At 39.2% G+C, this 20,490-nt stretch overlaps 1 protein-coding gene across 2 annotated transcripts in view; it reads left to right on the top strand.

The window, feature by feature from the left end:
* Nucleotides 1-20,490, top strand: part of RASGRP3 (RAS guanyl releasing protein 3) — a 97,377-nt gene that overhangs the window by 58,497 nt on the left and 18,390 nt on the right. Inside the window, exons 5-13 of one of the 2 annotated variants that reach the window (XM_064494591.1) lie at nucleotides 2,791-2,982; nucleotides 4,000-4,102; nucleotides 5,934-5,996; nucleotides 6,551-6,682; nucleotides 7,927-8,074; nucleotides 9,498-9,671; nucleotides 10,064-10,180; nucleotides 12,191-12,466; nucleotides 18,289-18,366. In XM_064494591.1, the coding sequence (XP_064350661.1) occupies nucleotides 2,913-2,982; nucleotides 4,000-4,102; nucleotides 5,934-5,996; nucleotides 6,551-6,682; nucleotides 7,927-8,074; nucleotides 9,498-9,671; nucleotides 10,064-10,180; nucleotides 12,191-12,466; nucleotides 18,289-18,366 (1,161 nt within the window). In that variant the 5' untranslated portion in view covers nucleotides 2,791-2,912. Of the gene's footprint in view, nucleotides 1-2,790; nucleotides 2,983-3,999; nucleotides 4,103-5,933; nucleotides 5,997-6,550; nucleotides 6,683-7,926; nucleotides 8,075-9,497; nucleotides 9,672-10,063; nucleotides 10,181-12,190; nucleotides 12,467-18,288; nucleotides 18,367-20,490 lie in introns of those variants that run through there. The other variant, XM_064494590.1, reaches the window with a different exon arrangement.

The following is a 20,490-nucleotide window of genomic DNA, read 5'->3' as shown; positions in this document are numbered from 1 at the left end:
ACATTATGTTAACAAGAGTTCTTTGTATGGTGAAATTATAGGTAACTTTTTTTTCTTTCCTATTTCATTATTGTCTTACTTAAATGATAAATGTATATTGCCTTTACAATAAGGAAGATTTACTTTTGAAAAAGCAGTTGTAGGCACAGTAATATCCACACATATGAAATGAGATCTCAGGTACATGTGCAGGTGACAGAATACTAAGCAGGGACACAGACACATCTACTAATTGCAGAAACAGACTGTAACCAGATAGCCTGGCCCACCTGGCTCTCACGTACTGGCTTCTCTGCAGATCACAAATATAACTCCAAACATGGTGACAGGTCTTTGGTACCAGATTATTTATAACCCCTTGTGGAAAGTCGACATCTTCCCCAAACAGATGAGTTGAATAATTTTGGTTTTAACCTAAAAACTAGTTTAGTTAATCTAGGGTGTTTGGTTCTAAGTAATACATTTAATATTCAGTGACAGGAGTTAACAAGATAAAAAAATGTCTGTTTAGGCATGAAGGTAATCAAACTTGTCAGTTGTCCAGTGCTGACTTGTAATTGGTTTGACAGAATTTACATTAGGGAAATCAGAGAAATGCTGCCCCAAAATGTCCTGGAAGAGGTACCAAGTTCTTCTTATGACTAGAGTATATGCAGATCCTATCACATCTAGAAAGCTGGCAGAAAGTCTAGAAAACTTCTGTCCCAGTGATGTTTACTGAAAGCTGATTTAAATTAGTAAAACAAACTAAAAAGCCACCTCTTAAAATTTATAGTATACATTCATACTAATATATATACATATTCAAAGAAAAACTTCTTACAATTCGTATTTTATTCACTTCTTTATCTATCCATCCACTCATTCATTAATTTAGCAAATGCTTTCTCGAATATCTTCTATATAAGAGGCAAAATCTTAGGAGTTGGGGAGTATACCAGAGAACTAACAGAAAAATCCATGTGTTCATGGAGCTTACGTTTATAGTGCTTGAGAGATTAAAAAACAAATAGACAAGTAAAATATATAGTGTGTCAGATGGGGATAAGTGTTAGGAGGAAAAATAAATCCAGAAAGTGAGGTAGGGCATGCCAGTTGGGAGGTGGGTGTGGAGAGTGAGGTGCTGTTGTTTTAAATTAGGGTGGTCGGGAAAGGCCTTACCAATAAGGTAACTTGGTTAAGTGATGTAAGTGTTGGTTCCAGACAACTTCAATATTCCTCTCTTTCACAAATCTTTTGAGCAACAGAAGTGGGACAGCACTGATCCACTGTATCTGTTATTTTTATTGCATATGTGAAATAATCATTCTTTTCATGCTTTAAGAGTTTTGTATCTTCAGCACATGAATATTGCTCTTACACAGCAATAATACACAGTAAGCATGTTTACACTAGAGTTATATAGCTGGTGAACAGACTCATTCAGATGCCAGTCTTTTAGTGGTACCATTAAACTAACACAGCCGCACATGTGAACATAAGGTGTTTTTCTATTCATTCATGTGTTTACCTTCTCAAGTTGACTATGAGCTCACTGAAGGCAGGGATGAGACAATGCTATGTTCACCTTGGCAGCCTTAATGCCTCACCTAGTGCCTAGCAATTGTCAGGTGCTCCATGATTACTAGCTGAATAAATAAACTTTGAGAGTAAAATAGACATTGACTTTAGGTTCAAGAGATTCCCAATGGCCCACATATACCTACTGAACTGCCCAAAGTGGGTAACTGACTTATATCATGATGATTTCTCAATTTCTCTAAGCCTTATACGGAGCTGGCATTAAGGACTTACTCTGTAAAATAAAATGATGGTGTGTTTTCAGCAGGGATACTTTCTGTATAAACAACTCTGAGAGGTTGTTTCTAATTCCATTTTCCCCGTGACAGTGCTATGAAATGAGACAGCTGTCGCGCTCACATTTTTCTTTTACCTCTGTGACAGATTCCCTGGTTCATGTCCTCTTTCTGAGATGGTGTGGAGTGATACTCTTCAGACTAGATTAGGGGGCAAAATTATGACAGCTTATGTTAGCCACACTTGGGAGAGCAATAAAAGGGAAAGAGGGAAACAAAAAACTTTATTTTATAATGGAGTCCTGATTCTAGTTCTTAATAGTTAATGTGGTTTTGGACCAGTTGCTGAATGTCTGTGAATTCCATGACCTTGTCTACAAACTGGGAATAATATTTACTCCCTCGCACTATTGTCAAGAAGGTCAAGTTGGATAATATATATATAGCGTTTGTTATGGTGCCTGGCACAAAAGGTGGGTGTTTAATCGATTATTATTAGTATTTTTACCACTACTACTAATAATATTACTATTAGAGAAGTTAGGTAAATAAGATGGTTTTCACCAGTTGTTGAACACTTATATGATCACTGAAGATAATGCTCATAAATATACTTGCACTTTAAAGTTTATCTCCCTTTATATATTTGTAATAATATTAAGCCAAGTAATGTTTATAATAATGTACTCTTGAATGTCTTTATCACTTAAGTATATGAAGAAAGTGTAAGATGTTGTATCAAAAAAAAATTCAGCTGCAAAATGGGATGTTATTTAATAGGGAATGTCTCCGTGTTCTCAGAGCACCAGACATGCAAAGGAACAGCTCAGCAGGCGTTCTGCCATCATGGTGGTCGATGCAATCCCTGCCCCTCTGATACTTTTCTCACAGAAATGTAAAGTCAGTGGAAGTCATTATCTTTTCAGGTAGGAAAGTGATGCTTTAATTGTTGGCAGAACTCTAGTCTGATAACCTTTTCCTCCTCTTTCTTTAGAGTCTTGAGGCTCCAGGACAAAGCCCACCACTAGGCACAAACATCACCAGCTTGCATGATTATGGAGATGGTCTGTCTGATGTTGAAAATGTCCCTAGTTTTTTGACAACGGCTAAACAACCATGGGGTCAAGTGGACTTGGGAAAGCGGCAACATTAGATGAACTGCTGAGCACTTGCATTGAGATGTTTGGTACGTGCCTTTTCTCCCTTTTGTACATGTTGATACTATTACTTTCCCCTTGTTCAGATGCAAGTGTTGCTGTGGAACAGAATTCAGTCTCCATACTTTGGTATTTAGGGCCTTTCTGATTGACCCCAATCTGTCTCCCCATTAGCACTGCCTCTGCAATTCCTTCCCTGTAGTGCCTGTAGCTAATACCCCAGCCATACTGTTCACTTGATGTTCCCAGAGCACTTCCTGCATCTTTCTACCTTCGTGCCTTGATCATTCTCCTTCACTGCAACTCTGCTTCAGGCTCATTTCAGAGGCCACCTCAGATGTCCATACCACCGTTCCCAGTCTCCCCTGTCAGGAGTGCTGATTGCGTCCTCCACCACCCGACAGCCCTTTGACTTTCTCATGGTGCATGGTATATGCCACTGTGATCATTTCTTGGTCTTTTGGCTTAGATATCTATAAGTAGCACCATCTCCTGCATTCTCTATGTGTGTGTATGTCCTGTATCTCCTACTAGGCGATAGACTGTACAGCTGTATGCTTTTTCATGTTGTTTATGTATCTACCTCAGCATTTTGGATTATTCCTTGCACAAACAGAGTCACAAAGAAGTTGCTTGTTGAACTGTTGTTATAAGAAGAGTTAAACCAGATAGATTAGGGTTGCCGGATAAAATACAGGATGATCAGTTAAATCTGAATTGCAGATAAACCACATATCTAGTATAAGTATGTCCTGAGTAATGCATTGGACACACTTATGCTAAAAAATTATTTGTGGTTTATGTAATTCAAATTTAACTAAGTGTCCTGTATTTTTACTTGTGAAATTTGGCAACCCTAAACCAGACGAAGGGTGAGACCTACCCACTTAATTTGCAAGGAAATACCAGAAAAAGTAGGAGGAAAACGATACTTGAGTCCAACAAGAAATTTTTGACACTAACATTTCTCTACTGCTATTAGAAAAAGAGAAAAGTAGTACGTACTGTTGTCTCCTCACCCCTTAATTTATTTTATTTTTTAACAGATGACAATGGAGAGCTGAATAATAGTTATCTGCCAAGAATAGTTCTACTGATGCACCGATGGTATTTATCTTCCACTGAACTGGCGGAAAAACTTCTCTGCATATATCTTTTCAACTACTGTGTAATTTTTACAATCATAAATCAAGTTCTGTATTTAGATAAAGTGTCTAACCAAAGCCAGTAAATTAAGATGAATAAACAGTCTTCAGTCAGTTATCCAGATGTTTTGTGAATATATATAGATGTCTAGACAAAACAGCTGGATGATTGACCAAATAGTTGACTATCCATCTGGATGTTTTGGCTCCACTTGAAAATAATCACTAGATATAAAATGAAACAGGAGCTGTAGGCTGAATGTTTCTAGCTTGTCTTAAACATTTCTGTTGTTAGTACAATGAAAGAGTATTTAAGACTAATTTGAGAGCTAATTTATTCCTTTCAAGAAGGAAAAATGGTGGACCTAGAGGATACATTTTAGACATATGGAAATGACAGCCAAAATAGTATGATCTGGCTCAGGCATAAACACCACTTAAATTTTCATATCTTCCCTTGCTGGCAAGACACAAGGAACATTCCAGCAGATTTATTATAATTTGTCAATAAGTATTAATTTTAAATTTTCTTCTGACATAAAAGCAAAAAAAAAAAACAAACCCCACATAGTTAGAAACCCATTTATAATAAGGGCTTTTAGCAGTTCACCACTTTTGTACATGGTACAATCCTAAAAGGTGGTTAAAAGCCAGATGACTGAAAATGGCTACAAAATAGTCTAACATTTATAAGGAGGTTTTATTCCCTGAGATCTAATGTTTATTATATAATCACTAATGTTGGTTCCTACAGTCTCTGCCTGCTTCACGCCCAGGGGTCCTACAGGTGAGTAAGAAGCCTTGCCGGGCAGAGGGTACCTAAGAGGGAGGGGGTCCATCAAGTGTCATTAGGGCCAGCAGGGCTCCTACCTGTTCAATTCATGCTTCCGCCACTTTCTACTTCCCTCCATCATTCCCCCAACCTCAGGGCAGAAGAGGATGTGAGAGAGGATAAGGGGACATTCACCCTGAACAGAGGTCCCACGAAGTGAGGAGGGTCCTCAGTGATCCAAGAGTTCCACGGGTCCCAGTGTTGAAGGGAAGTGCATAGGGAAAGACAGAGGGAATTGACTCAGTCTGGCCCCATCCTTCCTCAGGATTCAAACAATGTCCAAAAAATGTGCCCACAAACAGCATTCTCATCATTAGCAACGTCCACTGTTACATGAAACGCAAACAAAATGAGACATTTAGGCAGAGCCCAATATCTGAAAGTACAGATTGTACGGAAGTTGAAACTGCCTGTGAATTACCATTTCTTCAGATTTTCTGCCCTTTGGATTCCTTGCTCACTGCATATCCACAGTGTCCTGGCATATATAGCAGGAGCTCAATAAATATTAGTTAAAAAGAGTATGAACAAATAGACTTGAGACTAAATCACAACCCCACCTGTGTATTAACATACCTGAAAATAACATTTTCAAATACTAAAGAAATTAGAGTACTTATATAAAGCATTCATCCTATATTACAAAATCTTTTTGGCTAAAATGGTGCCTCTATGTACTATCAAATCTAAATTATCTATAGTTGGTAATATATTTGTAATGACAGTTGACAGTCATTACTTGGTAAGTGCTCAGGAAGGTGAAACTCATTTTTTAAGTGGCATCTCTTCCAGACCAAAAAATACATCCCAGAGCAATAATACACCGTTCTAATTATTCAGTGCTGATGGCATCAGAACCCACTTCTCTCCCTATTTGAATATCCACATAACCCTAATATTCCTACTATGGCCTTCTTATTAGAACTTCATCTAAATAGATCAAACAGCTGCAGGTCTGTTCAAAGGAAACAAAGTACAAGCATTTTTTCTTTAACTAATGTACGTATCGAAATGCCAGTGGAGAAAGCTGTGATGAATTTCGATTAAAGATCTGCTACTTCATAAGGTAAATACTTAGAAATTTAATTGTCTTGTAGTTTCTGATTCTGGAATTGTTGACAGTTTCCTTTTCCCCAAACAACAGACTTAGTCTGACAATAGAATTGACTCAAATTCCCCTTTTATTGATTTTGTTTAAGTTGGCCCTCCTCTGTTCCTTCGGGGTAGAATTTAGCTTTCTTTTTGACTAGAAATCAAGCAGTGATCAATGTGATTAGGGAATGAAGCCAACGTTCAGAAAGAGTACATTCTTTTTTTTTTTTTGTCTACTCCCTCACCATACACATTCCCACCTACTTGCCATGAGTTGAGAGAAAAATTTTCTCTCAGCTGTGGTTCTAAAGAGAGAGTCAGAAAGAGGGCTCAGAGTGGGAGAGGTGGACTTGGGTCCTTGATTGAAGAAGAGACGAGTGAGATTCAATGTGATTGGTGAGGGATCAAAGATCGCTAACTTGGGGTGTGGTCCCGGATATGTTGTTAAATGTAATCTGTAAAAACAATAGTTTCCATAGAAGTCTACTTAAAATCTTCCGATTGTCAAAAATACTTGGTGCCTTTCAGGTACTGGATTCTGAAGTTTCCTGCAGAGTTTAATTTGGACCTCGGTTTGATCCGTATAACTGAGGAGTTCCGGGAAGTAGCTAGTCAACTGGGATATGAGAAACACGTCAGCCTCATTGACATATCCAGCATGTAAGAGTGGTGTAAGCTTCTTTCAAACAAGATGAGTCCACTGTTTTGGGGAGGGAGTAGTGATGACCCCACTTGACCTCCATGCACACCATTTCAGAATCAAGGTGTGCTTCTTTGAGGAAAGGCTTGCTGCAATGAGCATAGCCCCACTGGACATAGTTCATCTCTCCAAGTTTCAGTTTCTTTATTTGCAAAGTGGGGATGGTACTTTTCTCATGGGGTTATTATAAGCATCCAATAAATACAAAAGATTATGTCTGAAAGCATTTGGCACATGATAGATGCTCAGTACCTAGTTACTAAATCTAGCTAATGTCTCATGCCTTTGCCACTCATAGTGTGTTCTGTGGGTCAGCAGCGTTGGCATCACCTGGGGGCTCAATAAAAATGCAGACTCTCATGCTCCACCTTACACTGCTGAATGGAACTATAGTTTAATAAGATCCCCAGGTGATTCATATGCTCACTCAAGTCTGAGATGCTCTATACTGTGGTGCTTCTGAGGTCAGCCTGAGGCTGTACAAATGTTGTCCATAATTGTATCATGAACTGATTAGCTCAGTTGTTAGGAACTTAGTGCTCATTAGGCTAGCATTTTATATCAACTAGTTAACTTTGCAGACAAAACTATTTTAGGTCCCTAAGTATGGTTATCCATATTACAAATATATGCTCTTGTGTCCTAGACATTCACACCCTAGTCTGTTTTCCTAGAAAACTTCTTCAAGAGTGATCAATGGTGAGCAATCCAGGAATCATTAGGGATACTGTTTAAAATACAGATTATTCAGATTATTCATTCCTAGTAAGTCAGAATCTCTGGTAGCGAGGTCCAGGCCTTTGTCTTTATACAAGCTTTTCAGATAGTCTATATGTTGCTGAAGCATGAGAACCAGCTTTTGGTGATCTCCATGTACCTTAAATCACCATTTATATATTGATAAACTCCCTAATGTATATCCCTAGCCCTAACCTCGGCCTTCTGATCCAAACCTTTCACAAGAAAGGCCAAGTAAGAGATTCTGGATGGATCAGTGCAAACCCGCCCTATCTGGAAAGACACTTGAAGTTTATGTTCTGTTGGCAATGGGTCAGTGGTTTTCTCTTCAAATATGGAGGGCAGGGCATGTATTTTGCACAAGCCCCTGGAAGCAGGCCACAAGTTACAGAGTCAGTAGGTTAATAACTTCCATTGAGTGAAATGGGCTTTCAGCACATTGACCAGACTCACTCTTCTTTTATAGTCCTTCCTATGATTGGATGAGAAGAGTCACACAGAGGAAAAAAGTATCCAAGAAGGGAAAAGCCTGTCTGCTGTTTGACCATCTGGAGCCCATTGAATTGGCTGAGCACCTCACTTTTCTGGAGCATAAATCTTTTAGAAGGATCTCAGTAAGAAACTGGACATTTATTCCTCCAAGGATAACAACCACCATGCCAACTTTCCCAAGAGCTGCGTTTTCATTCTCTGAAGTGTTGGCAGCCTCTGTCACTGTGCTCCACTGGAAAAGTGCCCTTACTTCACAGGAACAATCCCTTTTAACCAAAGATAAATATTATCCTGTCTTTATTTTATGGCTCAGGAGCTATATTTCTGTCGCTATTTTCAATGTCTCCTTTCATAGGATTAAAGCATGGTTTTCTAAATACTCAGCAGAGATTGAACCATTCAAAGTTTTTATTTAGCTCCATTGACTGCTCCCAAGTGAACATGTTTGGCTGGGCCCTTTATTTGGGGGGAATAAATATTTATTTAGGTTGGGATTTGTATAAATGCCTAATTATGGGTATAGGCTGAAAATAGGAATCGTAGGCTTTCAGGAGAATCTCAGCATCAGCTTGTTTCTTTCCCAGGGATGGAGATCCTGGATTAAATTTTTCTTTTCAACTCTGCCTTGATAGCATTCCTTCTCTTCACCCCTTTTCTTTCTCCTGACTATGATCTCTTCCTAGCCACCTATTCACTATTCACTGGCTGTATTATTTCCACAATAGTTCACAATCAGCCTTTGTCTTTGTCTCACCAAGCTCTGGGGAAGTCACTCTTTCTTTTCCAAAATGCCAAAGAAGAACATGAGGTTAGAAGTACGGATTTCTGAAAGATATTCTTTTCACTAAATAATCCTACTTGGAGAGGACCTTATCTTTCTCCACAGACAGGCCATAAGAGGGAACCCCCTGCACCATTTGTTTATAAGATAGGAAGCTCCTATGTATCTGATGACACCCATGCTGACTTCCCAAAGATGTGTCTGTTTTGCTAAACAGTGGCCTTAATCCAATTACTATTTTTTCTCTTTTTTTCTTGAAAAAACTTTGTGAACTTATTCTGACTTGAAATTATGATATTTGTATTCATTTCCTCCTCTTACTTGTATCTCAAACTTGCCTGACCATTGGAATCACCAGCAGTGGGTGAAAAATGGAGATTCTTAGGTTGTCCCTCAGGAACAGTGAGCCTGTAGGTCTGACATGTTCCCTGAAACCAGTATTTAGCAAATGCCCCAGGTGGATCTTATGACTCAGCAAATTTTGGACTCACTGGAATATGACTCTGAGTCTTGTCTCTTCCTTCTCCCACCAACACTGTGGTGTGCAATAAATGTGTGTCTGTATAGGAGAGTGAAAATCAGCAGAATAACATGTTAATGGCACAGAAACAGTTAACCTTGTAAGATGCCATTATAAACGTGAAAGGAAAGAAATCATTATGTTGTCCTGAAACAGTTATCTCACCTCTTCCATGCAACATTCTAATTTCTGATTTTGCAAAGACTCCATTATAATTCAGAGTCTCCGAATCTTCCTTTCCTAGTTCACCGATTACCAAAGTTATGTCATCCATGGCTGCCTGGAGAACAATCCAACCTTGGAGCGGTCTATTGCTTTATTTAATGGAATCTCTAAGTGGGTCCAGTTGATGGTTCTCAGCAAACCAACCCCTCAGCAAAGAGCACAAGTCATCACAAAGTTTATCAATGTTGCCAAGGTATGTATGTCTGTTAATTAGACTGGGGTTCTCAAAGGATTCTAGATATTCATTCACTCTGTTGAGAAGAGTCATTGAGGAAATTTGGGGTTCACAGGATAAACGCCAATTAAACTACCCATTAAGTGTCTAATGAATAAATCATACTTCTCTCATGCAAGAAGATTGCTTTTAATTGGCCATACTTTAGAAGCATTTAATGTAGCTATTTTTCTGTGAAATGATTGATATATTTTTCTAGTAGATTTCATTTGTCCTTCATTTTGAATTGATATTATTTTTCCTACATGTTGGTTAGTAAAATTGTACATGACTTCATCTGTAACTTGAAAAGATCAGAATAATTCAAAAATTGTTACAAAGTATTGAAGTTAACATTTTTTTAATTGCAGAAGCTCCTTCAGCTCAAAAATTTTAACACCCTGATGGCAGTGGTGGGAGGCCTTAGTCATAGTTCCATTTCCCGGCTCAAAGAGACCCATTCTCATCTTTCTTCAGAAGTTTCAAAGGTACAGTGAATCAGATCCTAATCCTAAGTGAAAAATTCATTTGTAAATTATTTAGGGGTAAGATGCTCCTAACAAATGTCACTCAGAAGGGGAAAGGTTTCTTCTTAGATAGTAGTAGGTTACACATGAGGGATAAAATAGTAAAGGAATAGCCATTCCACTTGGAAAAACAGGCTGGAGGGGGTGGCAAGTGTCTCAGAAAGAATACCTTGAATACCATTAACATATCGTAATTTTAAATATTCAGTAAATATGTATTTGGTGTTTACTATGTGATAGGCATTGTGAAACACATTGGGGGAGGCAGGGATAGGGCAAATAAGACCAAAATGGTTCCTTCTCTCCCTTCCTCAAATGAAGTCTTTGAATACCTGCTCTCTTCTTAGCACTGTGTTTGACACAGTGGAAGATACAAAGGAATTGGAGGGGGGGGCATAAGCCTTGTATAGAAATCCCTCAGATTATAGCTGAGTTGTCAGGAATAAAAAAAAAAAAAATTAAACAATGGTCATTTCCCAAACCCAGATTTTTCTGCCATGTTTATTTCCAAACCACAATAATTTTTCCTTATTAAGCAAAAAAGAACAGTTCATTCTTATGAATAGATCTCCCTATAAGAGTGTACTTTGCTGTATAAGTAAGGACACTTTCAGCTGTAAGTTTAAAAAAAAATCTTAAAATTGCTTAAACAATAAGGAAATAGATTGTCTCACATACCTGAACATCCAGAGGCAGGGTCAACTCCAGGCATGGTCTGATCAGAGCTCTGGCTCAGTTGCTCTTTTTTCTTCTGAGTATCAGTTTTTGGTTTTTGTTTGTTTGTTTGTTTGTTTCATCAGACTGCCTTTCCTCCTGATTGTGCTGTCTGCAGAACAGGAAAATTATGCTCTCTTATTCATGAAAGTTGGAGATAGGAAAAACTTCTTTCTTCAGCTCTGCCCCCATGGAATTAAAGACCTTTTTTAGACAGATTGGACCATCTCAAATCACATGCTCATCCCTGGACCAATAACAGTATCAAGAGGAATACAATGTACTGATTGGCTTAATTCTGTGTTCCTGAACCAATCACAAGCCACAGGGATGGAATTATGATGATCAGAACCCATCCTTGGACCTGGGCATGGAAACAGCTCTATCTGAGTCACATGGGCTGCTTTGGGCAAGAGCAGACTGATCAAAATTAGGGTCTATTAGGAAGATCTGGTTGCTATTAGGCAACCAACAATAACTTGTCCATATAAACAAGAGGATATAAGCCACAGAAGCACTGCTGTCTGACCTCAAACACTGCACCCATTTCAAGTATAATGGGGCTCATTATGTAAGTGTTTCATTTTCCTTGAGATTTGTACTGAATGTCCAGCAAAGAGCAAAACATATTTTAAATATTGTGAAGAATAAGATTTCAATGGAAGCTCATAGAGGCTTGGAACCACCAGTATGTCTTCAAAATTATTTATTTGAACTCCTCTTTCTTACAGAAAAGGAAACCAAAGCCCCCCAAAGTGGAGTGATTTGCTTAAGGTCACCCTCCTGGTTAGTGGCAGAGTCCAAAACCACAGCTATCTCACACCTCAGTGTGTTCCTACCCGATATTGCCCTAGATTAACCTTCAAGTTATATCTTGAATGCAACTTTAAAGGACAACTAGGAAATTTTAATACACTACATACTTTGATACAATACATGCTTGTATTTGTGGATTGCAGTAGTTCCAGGAATTGCAAAATACTTATATATACATGATGCCATTTGACATCTCAGCATCCCTAGTAGGTAGGCAGAGGTGCAGGCTGTTCTGTTTTGTAGCAGAGTGGAACAGTCTGTCCAACTCATAGCCAGGCCTGGTACATTTTTCGAACTTTCTTTTTCCTGGTTCATATTTCCCTGCATCAACAATTGATACTTCTCTCAGTAGCCGAGGAATTTCCTAGCCACACACTGCTGGGCCTGGGGTGGGCAGAAGGGAAGGCTGTTTGAAAATTCTACTTTTCCATCTGCTCCCAGAACTGGAATGAAATGATGGAGCTGGTCTCCTCCAACGGCAATTACTGTAATTACCGCAAGGCCTTTGCCGACTGCGATGGCTTCAAAATCCCAATCCTTGGCGTCCACTTGAAAGATTTGATAGCAGTCCATGTCATTTTCCCAGACTGGACGGAGGAGAACAAAGTGAACATTGTGAAAATGCACCAGCTCTCTGTTACCCTGAGTGAACTGGTCTCCCTGCAGAACGCCTCTCACCACTTGGAACCCAACCTGGATTTGATCAACTTGCTCACGGTGAGTCCAAGGGACTGGAGTTTGTGGTAATAACTCATCACTTCCCAGGGGATACAGGAAGAGCTGTGCCAGCATTTCACTATTTGGAGGGAGTGGGGTTTGAATTCAGAGTTAATAAATGGGAAGAAATCTCAAAGGATGAAGAGAGAGAAACCCACACCCATAATCAGCATGACTTGAGACTAATCTAGCAAAAAAAAAATTCCCTTTGCTTTGAGGGGCCCAGTCTCTATCCCTACATCTCCCACTTCTGAAGTTCTTAGAGCCCTCTCCAGCCCTGTCGTCAGTGCTTCACTCTCCTGCATCACACTCATCTCAGTCATCACCTCCTTCTCTATGTCCTCGACTCACCAGCTTCCCTGGATCCTCACTGTACTGCTGTAGTTGAGGCCTGGAGTAATGTAGAGACCATCTCTGTCATCTCCTTGTCCCCGACCACCACCAACCTCCCCAAACCACCAGATGTAGTTCCCAGCCTGGCATTCGGGGCCCTTCAGGACTTGTTTTCTGATGGTCAGCCTATCCTCATTTGTCATCATCTGATCCTGCATCACACCTGCCTTTGGGAACTACTGGGCCTCTACTTTTCACTACAAACTGCTGCTTTTGGCTTCTGAGCCTTTGTATTTTCTTGGAAAAACCCACCCCTGTGACTAGTTTAAATTCAAAAGCCTCTATCTTTCTGGAGCATTCTCTGTTCCCTTCCAAAGCAGTCATACATCTGTCACATGTTGCCCTTGCACTTTGTACTTTAACTATAGGAGGTATCACTTGACATTAGATTTTCTTTTTTTCTGTTTACATGCCTTCTACATCACATGTCCTCAGCACCTCACACACAACCTGGCATATTTTGGAGCTCAACAGATGAACTGAGGGCTGTATTTAGGAATAATATGGGTCAGAAGAAATTCATCTACTGCTCATACTTTTTGGCATTTGTGGCACATACCTTTAGCTGGTCTCTAGGTCCTAGCACTTTAAGATACACAGGTGTGTAGAAGAGAACATTTCGCATTGGCTGCTGCTTTGTCAGGGGGCAAGAAGCATAAGCAAATTCTCTCACCCCTTTTTAAACAAGTGGAGGAGCAACTTCCTTGTTTGGGTTTGTAACACTGTAGCATCTGAAACTTGGCTGCAATACTGAATTGACTACTTCCTCCCAATGGCCATAGGAAAAGAAAAGAACCGCTCTGAAGCTCTGAAGGGCTAAATCCTCTAGGACTGCTGCATAGGAGTAAGAGTGCGTTCCTAGACCTTCCCACAAACTGTTCCTAGAACACATAATTGCTTACCAAAGAATAGAACCCCTAGGTGTAGGCAGTAATGGCAGCTGCACTCTTAGTGTAAAGCAGAAGTGGTCAACACACAGAAACACAAATCTCTTGGGGTTGAATTTGTGTGACAAATAGTAAATACACAGACATTCTCTATTGAGGGGGAAAAACCTCACAATAATCCAGGCACCTGCATTTATTAGTCATTTGCCATGTAAATCTGTTTCTATGAATAAGTGACCAGAGTTGCAGCCCCAATCAGAGTGCAAACCCACAGGCACAGGTGATGTCTGCAGACCAGTCCCAAGGTGTAGCCCAGGTTTCAAGTGTCTGTGTCCAGACTGTCTCTATGAGATGGAAGATAATTTCACAGAGCAGATGCCCACACTTGGGACAATTTCTCATCCAGAAAAAAGATCATGATGGAGCAGAGAAAATAAATTTTTGAGTTGTAAATACAGCAAGCATTATCATGACAGATATTTAGAGAAATACTGAAGGATTTTTGCATGAAATTTTTGGGGTGCAAATGGAAAATCTTAACTCTAGAAATAAAAGCTAAGAAATAATTCCTTTTTGCTGGGAAGGAAAGAAACAAGAAAAAGACTCATTCCCTCTCTCTCTCTCTCTCTCTCTCGTATTGAAGGAAAATCCAGAAGCCACCTAGCACCATATTTAGTAATGGCAGTGTTATGTAGTATAGTGTACGCTAGCGACAAGAATCCCAAGATGGGAGACCTACCTTTTAGCCCTGCTTCCACAGTTACTTAGCTTTGTCCCTTTACTAAATGGCCTTGACTTTGGATTTTTCCTAAAGGGTTCAGTGCTCATTTGCGAGGTCTCATCCGGCTCTAACCTTTTCTGGTTCTAGATGTAAGGAACTGTAGAGCCTTGGGAATAAGGAACCAAGTGTCAACCTGATTCTGTGGTTCCAGCGCAGCTGTTAATTAGGATAGCACAGTCCCGCATAAGAGCACAATCACCGAGACAGCTTCTATTTAAAGCTAAGATCCTTCCTCTCTCCCCATAAACAAAGAGAAGGCTCAGTGCAGAGGAATACCCACTCCTGCTTCCTCGCCACAGGTGGATTAATCCCTTCAGAAGAAAGATGGAGGAGACTCCCACTAGGTGTTACTAGAGCCCAATAAGCATCTCATGAACCACATACATACCGGGGATTCGAACTGTATGGTTGCCTGCAGCTGCCCAAATGCATGTGAGATCATTCATAAGCACAGCCTTTGAAGGGGTAATTCTTTTTGTCTTGGTCAAGTTTCTGCCTGAAGAGACTGCTTCTAAACATGGCCCCAGGCGAGGAAGCTGATAATATGATTGAGAGCCCTGGAAGAAAGAGAATGAGAACTTTAAAGTTAGTCAACAGTTACTAAATGCTTACTCTATGCAGTGGGATGAACTTTCTGTAATAACTGATTACAGTTTTCACAGAACTTTTCATATATATTTCCTCAGTAGATTCTTACATGCACCCTGATATGACCTCAGAGGGTGTAATACCCTTGTCCCTATTTTACAAATGAAGAAGCTGCGATTCATAAAGGTCAAGTCTGCAAATAGCAAACTTCTGAATCCCAGGTTGGGCCTTTCTCTCTCTCTCTGATGGAAATTTAATCTGTTATGTGGGAATATTGCTGACATTCATTTTATTTTGCATCTCTACAAATTAAATAATATCTCTCCCTCTTCATGGATTTAAAGAAAGTTAATTACAAAACAGAATCTATAAGAGCAGGGACTATTTTTGCCATTTTTATCATTGTAACCTTAGCTTCCTGAACAGCACTGAGCACATGAAAGAAAGAGGACCGCACCACCAAGCTGCTGGGATCTGGACTGTTTCCCTTTTCAGGGAAGATCTGAAGAAGACATTTTCCACGATGATCCCAATTCATGTTACCAGGAGCTTTCAAAGCTGATGCTTCTTGTTTCATGGTGTATGAAATAGTCTGATTTTTTCATAGTATTTTTAGATCTATCAGTTAGTTTTACCATTCTGGGTATATGCAAATTACTGGAAAGCCCCTGTACTTTTACAATCGAAGGAGGAGGAGGAGGAGAAGAAATAATTGCAAAAATGGTGAATGGAGATAGTTTGATGAGTGTGTTTTACTTTCCAATTCTCCAGTCAAGACAATGTCCGTCCTAAGGTGCAGACTAAATCCACAACCATCTTTGTGGATAGGCGTGGATGTAAATGCAACAACCTGAAACAGTGACTCAGAACATCAGAAACAATCAAACTTAAAATATGTTAGACAGAAGCAAACGTTTTGAAACCTCATCTTTTTATAAAAAAAAAAAGATGTGTAGAAAGTAGAACAGGTCACTCTGTGAATGGCCATAAAGCCCAGAGGAGATCCGAGAATGCAAGTAGGATTGTGGCTGGGAATGCAGAGAGATGGCAGGAATAACCTGGAAGGCAGCTCTGCATTCATGGATGAGCACAGTGGCATTTGGCCACTGCATTGACTGGGAGTCAAACTCAATAGTTCTCATCTGTGTGGCCTTCTAAATAAACCCCGTTGGATGCACATTAGCTCATTTAATCTTCACAACAGTCCTGGGAGGGAGCTATTATTGATGATCCCCATTTAACAGAGCAGGAGACTGAAACTCAAGAAGGTTAATGACTTCCCCAGGTTCATACTATCACTAAGAAATGGAGAGCAAACATTGGGAGAAGACCAAAACATTTCCATCACAGAGTCCATCTGACATATGAAAATACCTGAGGATGCTCTGTGTCTTTTGAAAAAGCATCTCTTCTACTTAGTGTGTAGCTTATTTGGATTTCGGGTTGGATGTTCCAGCACAGCTGTCATCTCCTCTCCAGCAGATGCCGATGCCAGTCACTAGAGGCCAAGTCAGGAGGACAGGAACATGCCCATCAAAGCCTGGATTAACTCCTGATAAAAAGGAATTCAGACGGAAGAAGTCACTTGGTTTTCTCTCTACTTATGTAGCATTCACATTGCAAGGCAGCAAGCTGGGACTGGGATCACAGAGACAGATATGCTGCCTGCTTTCATAGGCTTAAGACCAGCACAGCCTCCTACTGTGGAATTTACAAAATGGTGGGCAACTGTCCATGGTAGATGTGTTTTATTTGGCCCACATGGAATCATAAAAAAATTTTTGTTGTTAGGTGCCAGAGTTTTTAAATGGGGCTATTTCACATAAAACGCCAGATTTATGACTTCCCTTGACAAATTAGAAGACGTGGCAATTGTCAGACTGACAACAATTTGCCTTAGCTGAGTAGTAGCTGCCTCTCATTTGTCAGAGACCACGCCTCCCCCATTGCTTCCCTAATCCAGATATCCAGTGTCAGATTCCACTAATTATCACACCTTTTTCTTATTGTCAGGCTAAGAGGAAAGATCCCCAAGTTAATCGTTATTTGCAAAGACCCTCTTTTCCAAAGACATTGTTATACCAATGTCTCTATCACAATATCTCTTTCATGAATCCCACTTCACTTTTATATAGTTGGCTGGATCCTAAAAGCATTTATTTCTAACACGGGAATGGTACCTCTCCTGCAGAAATGCAGAGCCTTGGAAATAGGAGTGACTGCTGTTCAGGGGAAGGTGGATACAGTGTTCATTCTTTGTAAGCAGGATTTTCATGATCTGAAATGATGCTAAGGGCAATTTTATAATAAAATCAACTTTATTATGTTTAGAAAATACCTTTAGGTGATAAAGTCTAGGTAAAGCAATATATGACCAGATGTATGAAACCCTTAATTTAAATATTGTATTTAGTAGGTAGAATAGTGACTAAGATTGTCCCTGACACATATTAAATGACCGATAAATATTTGCTAAGTGAAAGAATGAATGATTCAAAAATGGCATTTTATAATGTCAGCTTCTTTTTGAAATGAGATAGAACAAAAAGATAAATCCTTAAAAGACATACTTTTGCCTCTGAATTTTCTCTCACTTTCTCCTTTTTTCTCTTCCTTCTCCACACTCATACACATTAAGTCTTTACCTTTAGACAAAATATATTAAAGGAAAATTTTCACGCCTACATGGTCAAAAAAAATGATAGGGCACCTGGTTCTCCTCACTGCTGGTGAAATGGTGTGATTTATCATGTGTCTTAACATTGAAGGGCACGGGGGGAAATTATCCAGGCTTATTTTAAGTCTTAAGACTTCTGTTTTAGGTGGATGGGACCATGCATTTTAAGGTTTTGCAAATTTTATTCATGCTGTTCAATAGTCTAAGTTGTTTATTTTTTTCATATTGAGTTGTATGAGCTGTTTATATATTTTGGATATTAACCCCTTATTGGTTAATGCTGAAGACCACATTAGGTTTAACTTTTTCTTTTTTTAAATTTTTTAAATTTCATTTTCCACTTCTGCATGATAGCTTTTTAATATTTGGCATTCACTAAAATTATTAGACATTAAGCTTAAGCATTTGGTTTGAAAAATATTTCAGCAATGTAACAAATAAATATATAAATAAATATGATCCAATATACTTATTTATTCCTTCTAATTTGTTGTAGCTTTCTCTGGACCTCTATCACACAGAAGATGACATTTACAAACTCTCACTGGTGCTGGAGCCTAGAAATTCTAAATCGGTAGGTGTTGTTTTCTAAGGATTCATGCCAAACACCATTGTTTGTCATTTATAATAATTGGCCATTATAGTGGTGCTTTGTGATCTAAAGATTGAAGAAATTTTTTAAATCTGTATTCTTCCCATTTTACCAGTAGAACAGCTTAGCCCTGACAATTTGAGAATTATTTCTTCTCATCAGAGGCTAATAAAGCAATATACCATTCACAATTACTCCTTTTTATTGCTGCTCTTCTATGTGTTTGTCGTCTCTGAGAATTCATCTACATATAGGACCGAAAAAAAAAAAAAAGAAGAAGATGAAGATACAGTAATTCATTTTAACGTTACAGATCACTTAGACCCTCTAGGCTTTTTAAAAAATCCCATTTAACATAAAATTAGACTTAATAAATTGTAAATACCCTGATTATAATTCACAGGTTTCTGTACTAATGATCAACTCAGCTCAACATTTCAATTTCACATTGGCTAGAGTCTCACTTAATTGATAGCTGACCCTTAATAAAGAAACATTATATAATGAGTTGAGGAAATTGTACTACTGAATGTACACTCCTCATTACTTTTAGTAAGTAGACTGTAGGTCAGATATGTTTTATGCTAATAAAAAAAAAATACCTAGGTAAATTAGAAATTTACAATGAAGATGAGGTTTGCATGTTGAAGAAAAAGTTCATGTTTACTTCTTACACTCATATTCTGAGATCAGTTTCCTTATAGAAATCTCATGTGTTACCTCCTTACCAGTTGAATTCTGTCATGTTACCAACAACTCGAGATCCTAAGTCTGTCCACCTGTTAATACCTACTATAATTCTGAACCATCGAACTGAAAGAGGCAGAATGACTGTGAATGCTGTTCACAGTGAAGGCCAGGTGGGAGGGCATGACCTTGAGTCTCAGTCAGTTGACCTGGTAGCATCTGTTCTTAAAATAGTGAGTATGGTGGTTCCATCAGCACATTCCCCTCCCTGCCAGTTCCAAGAGGCCCGTCTCCTGGGGACACTGCAGAATGTGAGAAGATACAGCACAGGCAGTGAGGTGACAGAGAGAGAGCTAGAAAGAAAGGTAACTTTACTGAGAAAAAGGAATTTATAAGCTCCTCCCTCATCCCGTAGCGTTGGTGTGAGGAAGCTGGCCGTGGTGTGGCAAGCTGCACTATTGATGCACACACAGCATTTCCACCTCCTGACACCTTCCTGTACCTATAACCGGGCACCTTCATTTCTACCTGTTGGTTGTTGGATACCTGGCATGTCATCAGATATGTGTTACCTCATTAACTGTGTTAAGAAACAGTCTGGTGAGCACAGGTGTCTTTCACAGACCACACAGCCAGTAAGCGGGAGAACTGGGATTCACTCTCAGGACTATCTGCCTCCATCACCTGTACTTTTTCTATCACGGGATGCTGCCTGTCACTTTCCCACCACCCCTTGTTCAGAAGCAGGGTAGGAATAACCATTTTAGCACACTTGCCTGATTTGCGCCCTTTAGATTTACTTTATATTCAGGATAAAGTTTTGCCAATTTTAGGACACATTTCCATCCAACATTTAAAAAAAAGTCTTTTTATCTTTTGTAAAAGCAGAAGCTTTTGAAACCCCCTCTAAGTGCTAAAATCCTATGAATCTGTGAAAACACATTTCCCAATCCCTTTCTGTCTCTTCTCTAAGTGGAATGTCATTCCACTTTGTGCTTAGTGTTTGACACATGCTGGTAACTGGAGAACAATTTCCAGTCAGGATTATATTACTGATGATATTCCTAAATCCTCTAGCTTTAACGTGCTTACAGTGGGTGCTGGCTGACCTCACCTAGTTAGTCCCAGAGCCTCTCAACAGTTTTCTGTTTGTCGTGGCACCTTAGTGTCTATTTTTTATGTTGTACTTCATGTACCTCTAGGTCAAAAGAAATATCTAATAGTTTTCTGATAATAATATTTTTATTTCATTCTTAAATAACCGCAATTACTCAATAGTGGATGTGTGTGCCTGTTGGGCACTGTACAATTTCTTAAATCTTGGAATCATATTGGATATTGTTACTCATTTCTTATTCCACATTGACATTTTGCTTCATAAAGATACGAAATCATTGAAAGAAACGTTGCCTGGTCTAA

Source organism: Camelus dromedarius, chromosome 15 (genome assembly GCF_036321535.1).
Source record: "Camelus dromedarius isolate mCamDro1 chromosome 15, mCamDro1.pat, whole genome shotgun sequence".
Classification (NCBI taxonomy): Eukaryota; Metazoa; Chordata; class Mammalia; order Artiodactyla; family Camelidae; genus Camelus; species Camelus dromedarius.
This window is presented reverse-complemented; position numbering and strand designations above follow the sequence as displayed.